This window comes from Podarcis tiliguerta, assembly GCF_965153285.1.
Source record: "Podarcis tiliguerta genome assembly, chromosome: 5".
NCBI lineage: Eukaryota > Metazoa > Chordata > Lepidosauria > Squamata > Lacertidae > Podarcis > Podarcis tiliguerta.
This window is the reverse complement of record NC_139538.1, coordinates 57739139-57751638: the sequence shown is the minus strand read 5'-3', so window position 1 is coordinate 57751638 and position 12500 is coordinate 57739139. Positions and strand designations below refer to the sequence as shown.

Sequence of the window (12500 nt, the reverse complement as noted above, 5' to 3'; positions counted from 1 at the left end):
AATCAAAATGAAGCAAAATCAGTTCTAAAGAATGAATCTGCCTTATAGGAATTCCGATCCTAGAAGGAATTGCAAGGTCATTATTCAAGCTTATGCATATTTTTCACATGGTACTGTAACATATTTACACTTACCATAAATATATAATCAGTGTATCCTATCAACATCTATCAGCAAGTAGATCTGTTTTCCTCTCACTTTGGGGAGTGAAAGATTGGGAAAGTATGATATACCTGTGTACTTAAATATAGTTTCATTGTGCACATTATACATACCGTGAGGTAAGTGTGACACAAATACTCCACGATACAGAGAGTACTGATAAATCATGTGAACTGGTATTTCACTACAATACAACTTTCCATAATACGATTTGGATTCAGTTCTAAATGCATTTTCCCCCTAAATCCCATAGATTTTATGGGGATTTGTTCCCAGATGTGTTTAGCATCTTGCCATTAACTTTTATAAACAAATCAGTTTTAATGAAACCTATCCATGAAGACAGTACTAGAGCTTGCGATATTAAATGCTTGTATTTACACTTGTGAAGCGCAAGCTTTTTTTAAAAAAAAAAGCTCTATTCTTTTATCATTTATTAATTTGACAAAGCCTTAAAACCTTAAGAAAGACACTAGCTTGATTTTTAAAAAGAGGAGGGGAGAGAAGAGTGTGGAAAATCTTTCCTATGGCCCAAAAGTCTCCTGTAGATTGTTATGTGCATAAGGCTTAAGCTCAGACACATTTGCAGATGAACTGCTTTTACTAGCTTCTCTGAGACATGACATTTGTTCAGAAGATTAGCCAGGTTGTAATGTGTAGCATAATTGCACTGTGCGGATGTCCCAGAAGTGAAAACCTAATTGCTTGACAGGACTATAACTTTGTGGTATGCTCTCACCTTGTTAGGTCCTTTTCTGATGCAGTTCAAATGAAGTCTGGCCGCAGGTGTGCCTAATTTACCTCGCAACAGAACGTGTTGAATTTAATTGCACAGTGGTTGTTAGGAAAAATTGGTGGGTGGAATATCAAGTGACTCAGTGTACACTGATGGCAGATGGGCATTAAGAGGTATTCTGAGCTAAATGTATAGGTGAGTTGAGTTAATAAAATATGTAATTTTGATTTTAAAATAATGAATCCTTGTCATAGATAATGCAGTTTAATTAAAAGGGCACCTGCTCTTTCTTTAGCAAGAAGTTCAAAGAGAAATAAACACCGACTTTCTGAAATTTGTGCTTTTAAAAATGTGAACTCGTGAAAATTCACAGGAAGGCTTTTGAAACTGATTTAGTCTAAATAATACCGTCACTTTTCTGTGCTGCTTTACAGCAGCAACATACCCAACCCATGTTTCCTGAGTGGAACTGTCATCCTCCTGCAGGGTTAAATGCCACCAGAGGGCACACTGAAATCCAGCATTCCTTAGTCCTACACATAGTATTCAAACAATAGTACATCTTCCCCACCTCTCGTGGGCTGGCCGAGTGTGCCAGGTGGGAGGAGCCATCCACCTGTTAATCACATGATGCCACATTTCTTAAAAGTATCTCGTCTGCAGTTATACTATAAAAGGTTGCGAGAACATTTGTCAAAGGCTGCCTTGTATTCCATTCAGGCAGAATATGTCAACTGCTTGTGTGTGTTTTTGTTTTGTTTTAAAAAACAACCCACTAAAACAAACATTATTCTACAAAATAATGGAATGTCACAGAGATCTCAGTACAAAAAGTAGAATGCCCAGCAGCTCACTGAGTCACAGAAATGTGAACTCTGGTGTCTTTCTTTTACTGTCAGTCTCCATAATTCTGGATAAGAGCTGGGTGGCGGGGTGGGGTTGACCCCACTGTAGATGTGGTAATCTTTATTGCATCAATTTTTAAGGTGTCCCAGGACTCCTGGACTCCTTCCTAAAACTCATATGGCCATGGCAGTGCATTTGCTGGGGGTGGGACAAGGCAGCAACAAGGTCTAGAGGGCACCAGGTTGGCAGTGGCATCTTCTCCAGGTTTAACGACATTGATTGTCATCTTCTGTTGTGGAGCTGGGGGAAGAATAGTATTTCCAGACCTTAGAATTGAAATAATTTGGCACTTTTTATTCTCAAACACCCCTGTCGCTCTTTCTCTGAGCATGTGTTTTGTTTATTCCTTCTTTGAACTCACAAAGACCTAAAATAGTTCCTTTGATTAATTTAACCTCCCTCCCAGTTAATATATCCTGCAACCCATATTCTGCTCCAAATTAATTCCACTTCAATTACCCCCATTCATCATTACGCCCCCATCACCTCTAAATAATTTCCTATTAAATTAGTATCTCCAAATTAATATCCCATTCATAAGGTGATCTAAGGGCTTTAAAGAAAAATACGCTTCTTTGTAGTCACTTTAAAACCCAAGCCTAAGCAGGTGGTATGATTACCTGTACTTACAACATTTGTATCACTGCTACCAGCAACAGGAAAACAAAAAGGTAGCCGTCATAAAGACAAGCCTGAGGAAGACTGCTTCAGCAGATGCTTCCCACATCTCTCTGCAACTCTACTGACCCTTCTCCCCTCTGTGTCTCTGCAACAGCTAGCTGCTCCCGTGCTTTATACCACTGCCTCCCCATACGTTCTCCCTCCTCTTCACTCTGGCTAGTCGGAGGCATGCAGGAGCCAGCTTCCTATTGGGTTATGACAGCAACAAGAACTTCTACTCTGTAAGAAGGAGAGTAGAGAACCATGTGGGTACCTGGGAACAGGTCTGTGGGCACTGCAGAACTAGAGGAATATCCCCTATCTTGAAAGGATGACTGAGATCATGTATATAAATTGCTTTGAACACTTAAAATTCACTATAAACATGTTAAATATTATCTTGTTTTAGTCAGTGCTTCCTGCTGCTTACTTCAGACCACATGTAACAATTTAATCAATATCAGATCCAGCATTTGCCTTCACAGCAACATTTTTCCTTTACCTTCTCTTGCTCACAGCAACAGGTGGCAGAGGGTGATGGGCAAGGGCAGGGGTAGCCAGCATGGTGCCCTCTATATGTTGCTGGACAACAAGTCCCACTAGCCTCAACCAAGGTGGCCTGTGGTCAGTGATGAGGAGTTGAAGCCCAACCTTCTGAATGCACCACACTGGCTACCATTGGGCTAGGAATCATTGTTTTAAGCTGCTCCTTGCAAACCAAAGAAGAATAGTGGGCAGTGAGTTCTTATTTCTCCCATAGGAAATATGCTGTTGCAAAACACTCAAGGGGGTGGATTTTGAAGCCTGAAGCTGCAATGGAAGAGCTTGTACTTTGAGACTTTGGGTATAGAACTGCAAACTGTGACGTTGCCAAAACAAAACCTTAGCCCAAAATTAATGGGTGCATTGTTTTACTCTTTCTCCTATCCTAATAACCACTCTAGCTGAACCCTTGTAAACTAAATCTACCTAGCGATGCCCTTCATAATTCAGATCCTATCAATGACTGTCCTTATATTGCCCTCCATGCCAGCTTGGTAATCTTCTTGTGCTCTGCTCAGAGTGAAATGAGAACTATTGAAGGGGGAAACTGGACCTTCACATCAATTACCCTGAGGCTGTGGATTGAACTTCCCACTGAAGTTGCAATTCACCCTTTTTATTGAACTTCTGGAGGGACTGTGAAGCAGATCTCTACTGTTTGACCTCTGGTTCAGCTGGTTGGTTGATATGCTTTTTCTGCTGTGTTCCTCCCCCCACCCCATTTTTTGGAAGTTTGTTAGCTTCACTTTTGTTTGTACATTGCCTTGAGAAGAGCCAGTGCTGTTTTTCTGGGGTTACTCAAGGGTATGCAGTACCAACACCTCTCATTGTTGTTAAAAGGTGTGGCACTTACTGTAACAACTTCGTTGTGATGACCAGCACCCATTTTTCTACCAAAAAAGCACTGTGTAGAACAGCTAACAAATTGTTTTAATAAACAATACTAAATACTAACAGAGATGAATAATTCGTTATCATTGTAACAGTTCTACAGCACTTAGCCTAAAATTCTAAGGTTAAGCAATAGGTGAACAGGTAACTAAGAGACTCAACCCTGGATTTGAATGGTATAGTATGGGATAGGGGAAATATATTTACCTTTCCCTTTCCATAGTCATAGTGTATGGGAATTTGGGTGGGAAATTGGGATCAGGGGAAGTGTACCTCAGGCTGCACATCCCTAGACCCTAATTTAACTCTTCCTTCCAGGATATTTTAAGCTGTTAGGGGCTCTGCCCCAGGCACAGCTTAAAGAGTCCTTTGAGGGATGATTAATTAGGATCAAAGAAAGTGCTTTTCCTAGAATAAATATCTCCTTCCCCAACATTATTTTAGCTTAAAATTGGTCTGAACAAAATTTTCAAGTATTGCATTTGTTTTCTCATGACAGCAAGTTCAATTCAGAATCTACCAAACCATATTCCAGTGTAGTTGCCATTATGTGGAATCTAACGTGAACAGTGTGTGTGTGTGTGTGTGTGTGTGTGTGTGTGTGTGTGTAGACAGTAGCTGAGGCAGCGAAGGGTACTTCCCAAGGTGAATAGGTCAGATTGTAGTACCTGAGAAGGAATTTGATAATAGTTTTCAGATAAAGTGAGTGATGCCATAAGGACAGGGGTCACATGCCTTCTTTGTAAATTTCAGAAAAGGTTAAAAAGAGCGAGCTAAGATATTTAAGCTGGAGGATAGATGCCTATGAACTGGAATGGAGCACTTGGAAGTGGCTGTCTAGATTTATGGTGGCATCTCCATCACTCAGGGTCTTTAAGAGTATGTTGCACAAGCATTAGGTTGGACAAAGCAAATATTTTGATTACATGACACCTTGAAGAGTTGCCATCTACATGTCTAAAGGTGTCTACCGGTGGAGATGTCTGTGGGTAGGATGCCTCTTGTTTCAAGCATCAGGGTACAGTTGGCAAACCCTTGACATTCCTTTTAGCTCTGTATTTTTTCTTAGTCAGCTTGAGTCCAAAACCTCAATGTTTTAGGCCACTGCTTCTTGATGGAGCTTTATATATACTTGGGAGGGGCTACTGCTGGGTCATTTGGGGTGAGGGACTCACATTGGGATAGCCGTGGCTTAGCTGGGAATGTTGGAGCCACTTAATCCAAACCTTCACATCCCAACAGATATTGGGTTTGCATTGCACTGTAATAGTAAATGCTAACCATATCTACTCAGAAGTAATTTCTATTGGTCTTGCTGGGGTATACTACCCAGTATGTGGAGTTAGAATTGCAGTCTGAGCCTAAGAAGAGTTAAATGAAATACATTTCATGTCCCTCCCCTTTCTCTATTGTTTCCTCTGAACTCTTCCAAGCAAAGAGCTGTGCTCTTATACCTTGTGATGTACCTTGGTGGATAATAATAATAATAATAATAATAATAATAATTTATTTACTATCCTGGTTATTGGACTACTTCTGAAGAAGAAGTAGACTGTGTAATAAGTTTTGCCCAGGTTAATCGTATCAGCAAAAAGGATTCTTCTTAACTGTTGAAAATACCGGGGTGGGGGTAGGGGTGGGGGGGACAGTCTGCAACTCTATTTTCTCACCAGTTATGGCTACTGCTAACAACTAACAACACAAGAAAAGTCTCAATTTTTTGTTCATATAAGGTTGGTGGAGGCATACTTTTCAAGCATCATAGTCCAAGCTTGCCCAGAACCCCATCAAACTGAAGGGCCAGATTTAACTAACCCATTGTGCTGGCAGAAGCCAGCTGAAGGAATCCTACTATCACAATGAGGCTTTTCTACCCCTTCCCCCAATCCACTCTGCAGGGTCAGAACTGCATGCAGGGAGAGGCGAGGGGATATTGTTCCATCTGGCAAGCAGAAAAGCACACGCTGATAGTACAATCATATTAGTGCAATGTTGAATTTCACCCTGAGTCTTATTGGTGACCTTAGATTTGTAGTGCATCAAATGATATCTCTTGTTTCTCTGGTTTTCCCCCTAGCTGTGTTAAGCCAAGTTCTTGCCCTCCTGCGTGGAGGCTGGGAAGTGGAGGTGCATAGCTATGCCTAAGCCTTTATCCATGGGCAAGGAAATGTACAGAATAGTAGGGGGAACTATGTTGCACTGCAGCCTCCAACTACCACTAATACAAATGAAGTCACTGGCCTGCAGGTCAGTGGTGCAGCATCCAGGCTGCAAGAGTAATAGGTAAGGGCTCAGGAAGAAAGTGAACTTTACCCACTGATGTGCTTCTTCCCATTACTTGCTACTCATTGGTGGTGCAGATGATGCAGTCTGATACTGATTGCAAGGCCCAAAGGCCTCTGTTTTGCCCTATAGTCATGGTATGGCTATAAGTAGCTGTTGATATCAGTAGTCCATGTGTATATAAGGTGTCTAGGTTGCTGGATGCTTCAGAGTGATTAGATGAGGGTCTTTAATTGCTGTGCTCTGGATGTCATGTTCTGAGCCTCTCCTTGCATGGGACTTCCCACCATGGTAGTATTCAGCCTATTGTACAGTTGCCAGTGGGTTTGCATACACACCATTGGCATAATTAAGATTGTAGCAGGAGGTCTCTGCCAACCATATATGCCACTTACAGAATTACTGTTTGAAATAATTGCATGAATGAGGGGTGTAATCTTTGAGGGAGGAGATTAATCTTTGGAGAGCTGAATTTCTAAAAATAAAATAAAATGGTAATCCTACCTTAAATATGCAAGGTGGCCAAGGTTTTCTTTTCAGTTTTTCAACAAGAGACATTACTGACGCTTCAAGGGCTGACCCAAATTTCCAGTGTAGAATGCCTCTGGAAGCAATGCTACCTTGTGACATAGTAATGTTCCCAAGGACATTCCATTCCAAGAATGCAGCTAGGGCAGCCATGGTGCTGCTTGAAGTTATGGCAGGGGTTTATTCTTATTTGTTGTTAAAGAAGAAAAAAAGAAAAGGGTGGGGAGACCTTGCTCACCTCTTATATATAAGAGCTTCCTATATGGCATGGCTGAAATGCCCAGTTCGTGTCTTCAATTTTTATCTTTCGATGTACTAAACATTTAAAAGCTGAAACAGAAAAGGTGCAACTGATGAAAACTTTTTAACTGTACAACCTGCTATTTATTTCATGGTGTTTTGTGGATCTTGGTGTGATGCCCTGACCATGATTGGGGTACAGAGACATGATGATGGATGCCAGTCAAGTCGTATGTAGGGAGAAGCTAGGGTTGCAGTACCTTGGATAGCTCCAAGCACATAACTTACTTCACCAACACCCGGAGCTCAATGGAGGCCTAATACCCATTTCAAGAGCCATCCCCTTCCCGAAGAGTGGAGAAACTTAAAGGGATAGTCCTTGTGGCTAGGGACCAGAATTGTGTCACCCTTCCATCAGCTCCTGCCTTGTGTGTTGCCTGTGCAGGTGAGCAGGCACTGAGAAGCATGGGACTCCTGGTGTAAAGGGGACTGGATCTTCAGAGGATTCTGGCTCACAGGGTGCTGCCTCTAGGAGATCCAATTCTGAGGCCTCTGGTTCAAGGAGCTCCTAGATGACAGGCTCAGACTCAGTGCTGGGGCATCTCCCTGGCCTACCATCAGTATCTCTTTGGCTGGCACCACTGATTTTCATGATCCAGTTTGTTTTTCTTCCTCCTTTGTGTCAAAATCAGTACTGCTGCTCAGGGTCAGGGTCATAACTCATGACAATTGAGCCTTCTCCACCAAGGATTGCTGGACTGAATAGCTATCAAGGGTTCTTCACCCTTTGAAAAACAGTGAGCAGCTATACTATTAGGCAAAGTCCAAATGTTATTGGAATAAGATAAGATTATCTTTCCCAAGTGCTTTCAACTGTACAGTTGGAAAAAACATACAAGGGTTTTTAAACCCCAATATATAAGAAATTATAAATTGTAAGTCATTATAGCAGTTAATGGGGGGGGGCATGCATTAGTCACACATTTGATTTCCGTGTCTGTCTTTGTATTAAACAGCATCCTGGTCCTACACAGAGTTATTTGAAAGTAACTTCTGCTGAGTTCAATGGGATTATTTCCAAATAAATAGGCATGGAATTTCAGATTGAGACTACAATCCTAAACATTCTTACTAGGGAGTAAATGCTATTGAAGACAGTGGAACTTACTTCTGTGTAATCATGCATAAGAGCACACTATAAATGTGGCCGTTTGATCTGCATTGTTCACTTAAGTATTTGGCCCAAAATATCTATTCTCTTCTCAAGACTGGAAGATGCGATTGTTCAAGGGCATGCTGCTATTGGTATGAGCTTCAGTTTATAGATGAAATAAATAAAACAAGAAAAATGGCATTCTGTTTTTGGCAACACTCCACTTGTAATTTTTGGTATAGAATCTGCTGCATACTTTCAAATCTGTCCTGTATCTTTGACATCCCTAACAAATTTTAATTTTGTATTTTTGTAGATTTTTTCTAAAGTTTTTCCTCAAGTGCAATCAGAACTGTTTGAAGAATGCAGGAAACCCACGAGATATGCGAAGATTCCAGGTACAGATTTCAAAAAGAGCTAAGGCTTGCAAGTACTTGCACAGAAGAAGCATTATGCAGTTGAAGGAGACTCTGTCGTTTCTCCCTAATTGTTACGAACATTTGCCAAATTTAATTGCATGTTGTATTTTCAGTTCTTTGTGACCTCTGCAAGTCAGATCTCCCAATCTTCCAGACCACTCAGTAAAGCAACAAGAGCGCCTGCCTCTCTCATTTCCATTGTCACAGTAGCTGCCTCTTAGTTATCTAAGTAGACCTAATCTGAGATGTCCCACCACCACCAAGAACATGTGTAGTAATCCCAAAGGGCGGGGCCATACCTCTTGCTGGCCAATAGTTCAGGTTTTAAGCTTTGATGTGCACAGAGACAATTTGTATATGTTTTGCACAGATTAACCACCAAGAACTTGAAAACATCTAAGGATTATTTCAAAAAAATTCCTTATGTAGTGGAGTAGTTATACTGTTCAGAAAAGTTTTGTTACATGCCAAATACCATTGTTTTACTTTGTTGGGGTGGGGCAGCTAATGTTCATGGAATTTATTGGGTTTTGGCTCAATCTTTATGGTTTTCATGATATAAAAGTCAATTTTCTTAATAAGAGTTATTTTCTATTTGTTTCTTGTTGCAGTTTTATATAAAAAAACTACTGTAGGTAACTCAAAACCAATATAGAAAACTTTCTGTTTTAACAGATTGTTGTTTTAACTGGGAATAGTTATGGAGCAATATAACATTTTAGATTAGAAACATTTCAGTCCGAGAGATGGTTCTGAGAAGAGTAACTTACTATTAAAGTAATTAAGGTGGGCTTCTTTGCATAGCCAACCCAATCAAGTGATGCTAGCCAAGTGGGAGAGAGAAAACCAACTCTTCAGAACAATTGCACCAAGCTTCAATTTTTCATGCAGCTCAGGTTCATGTGGATTGATAATATTGATCCATCTGAACAGAGCATAAGGTAAAACCTGCAATGAGTGGAAATGTCCCTCATGTCTCACCAGTGACTAAATGAAGCATCAGCCATGAATAGTTTTGTGGTTGGCAATGTAGCCAGTAGGAAGTCACTAGGAAGACTTCCCTGGGTTTCCTTAACTAAACTACCTACTTCTTAGAAGAGTTAAGTGGATTTAACAGTATGTCAGGTCTTGAACAATATTTTCAACTTCTTTTACTATCTCAGCACTTTTCTTTAGGTGCGCTGCAGGAATGAGCCAATAAAACAAAGGAGAGAGCATATGTACTTTTGCTGAACTATAGAATTTTCCTTTTGTGATTACTGACCTATATATCAGTGACGGAACAAAACGTGTTTTATATATTAAATACAATTTTATCTGTTTTTGGAAAACATACTGTGGCCTAGCAACGGGAGGGAGGAACCCCAACTTCCCTTAGAATTGCTCTTTAATGTGCTTTATGATACCCTGTTTCTAAAAGCATTATATGTACATAGGACTGGGGGATGTCAGTCACCTCTATAATTCATTAAAAGTGAAAAGCAACTAGCCTAGTAATGTGACTGCAGGGACTGGAATTTGGGATACTGGAGGCAAAGTCCAACTTTATGAATCTCCCATAATGGATGTCCTGGAGAAGCAATACAGTCTGACTCTTCGGAGAAAACAGTGCAGGCTGCAGAATCACAGACTTCTAGAGAAACACCCTCAGGCTTCTCTCAAGGGGAACACAGATGGCTGGCTCAGAGGAGGCAGAATATACAGGAGAAGGTGCTGTAATAGCTGATAGCTAATTACAGCATGTGGAAAAAAACAGGATCAAAGGTGATCTAAAACATAGAAAATAGGAAAGAATTTACATCTGATGCCTCGGACCCACTGGGAAAGGAAAGGTGTCCTGTGTTTTCATTTATAGTAAGTTGTCGTAGGATACACCTTTTTCCATTTCTCCCCTCCCAACAGAAATTAAAAGGTTGGTCCTTTTAATATGCTGTAGCACCGTTCTCTGTTGTTCTTAAACTAAAAGCAAAAGGTTGTATTGAATTGTTTCACTGCTGATGGAAGGCTCTTTGATTCAGTAAAGGCTTCCACAAGCTGAAATGGGGCTCACAAATTCTCCCTTTCTCCTGATGTCCCCTTCAACATCTATCATGATTTTTGCTGATTCCCCTCTCCTTTTGCAGTCCCTTGCACCCCCTCAACATCAAATATCATCTCCCCCTTTCTGCTAACAAAAACCTCTGCTGGATCAAATTGCTTTCCATCAATGGAGGGACACAACCGGATACAACCAAAAATGTAGAGCAATTGCTCCACTGGGAAGGGCAGGACAAACATGAGTAACAGTACAAGAGTGGTTTAAATAAAGTTAGAGAATCTGAACCTTTCATAATAAATTTATAAATGTGGCTGCCAAATCTGGCCATATTGTATTATGGTAATAAACACTGCCTATGCAAGTAACTTACATATGTACTTCAAAATACAATAAGTAAAGACTTTTCATCCATTGATAATTACAGTAGCACTTCTAGAATGCAACTCACAATTCTATGGGGCAGAATTTTTTAATGCCAAGGACGTGCATTTTTCTAACTGTTCCTTAAAAAAAAAACTTACTAAGTCTGACATGTCTTCTATGGCAAGACTCTAAACTTGGAAACAAGTACAGAAAGCTTTCAGTTAAAAATAAAGAAGGAATTTTCATTGGCAAACCAGGGTCAGCGAGTGTCCGACTAAACTTGATAAGGGATACTTTTCATGAATTGAAAGCACTTTTAGTATTCATATTGAACTTGGTCTTTTCAGATGCAAAAAAGTTCATTATCAGACATTAAATGTAATTGTGAAAGTGACCTAGAGATCATTTCTGGAGAGAAAACTGAGAGTTACACATAGTTACTGATTTATTAAGCAAAATATTTTTTCCCCTCTGACTTGGAGTGCTCACAATTCTTCATTTGAAGACAGTCTCAAGTGTACAAATTTTAATTGGATAAACTATCTAATCAATATATCAACAGATCAATCAAAACAGTAGCTTTTAAAATGAGTGGTTAGAGGGGTGTTTCTGAAACTAATGGCTAGAAGAATATTTTCCCTGAATTGAATTCATTTGTTAGCATAATAGGAGATTAAACTCTAATTAGTGCAGCGGGTGTTGAGGAGGAGGGAAAAAACTGTGAGCTGAAAAATCTCCACTGATAGCCAAAAAGGAGTGAATGCATCTATGAATAAATCTATGTACAGAGAAAAGGAACAGATTATATGTTTCCACTTTGTTGTTTAAACTTATTGTAGCAGCTGCACTACATTTTCTGACTACATGCTTCAAAAAAGAACTGTGCTTCTTTTCTTTTTCTCCCCCAGGTTGTTGTATCAACAACAGTCAATGTGGACGGCCATGTTCTGGCTGTCTCAGACAACATGTTTGTACACAACAACTCCAAACATGGAAGGCGGGCTCGCCGCCTTGACCCCTCAGAAGGTACGGCCCCTTCTTATCTGGAAAATGGTAGGCACACATTTACATGTCGTTTTTTATTTGCAATGCTTTTTTTGCACCATATTTTGTGTTGCTACACGACTACATTTTACTTTTTACATTATATATTTCTCTTCTTGATCATCCTATTAAAATACAGTACATTAGCATTTCTGATTGCACATCAAGGAGAAGACTGTCTCTCCTGCATTTGCTTCCAACCTTACTTCCTTTCTTTAACATATAACATACAGCCATTCTTCTCGTTCTTTTCTGTTTATTTGCTTACAGCTTTTTCTTGCTGTTTCAGTTCGATTTGCTTTTCCTTTGGCTTGTCATAATCTTCAGTCCAGAAATACATTCACAGATTGTGTATGTAAGTTTAAATGGGTCCTAAAAACATGACCAAATCTGTAAAGAATTTACTATGTGAGGTCAATTTCCTGTTCCTGGGTCCTACTGCAACAGATTAAGGCACTACTGAGGTCTTGAATAAGGAAAAATGTTGTGCTTTCTTTCAATCAGATTCAGAAAAACCACCAGCCTCTATATGTT

General features: G+C 40.0%; 1 protein-coding gene across 27 annotated transcripts in view; it reads left to right on the top strand.

The window, feature by feature from the left end:
• EBF3 (EBF transcription factor 3) overlaps window positions 1–12500 on the top strand; it is a gene marked incomplete at its 3' end in the record, with an annotated part of 178522 nt that overhangs the window by 111516 nt on the left and 54506 nt on the right. For 17 of the 27 annotated variants that reach the window (XM_083439665.1, XM_083439658.1, XM_083439668.1 and 14 more), the window contains 2 exons: window positions 8419–8500; window positions 11831–11975. In XM_083439665.1, the coding sequence (XP_083295791.1) occupies window positions 8419–8500; window positions 11831–11975 (227 nt within the window). The remainder of the gene's footprint in view (window positions 1–8418; window positions 8501–11830; window positions 11976–12500) is intronic. The other 10 variants (XM_083439667.1, XM_083439659.1, XM_083439666.1 and 7 more) reach the window with 1 other exon arrangement.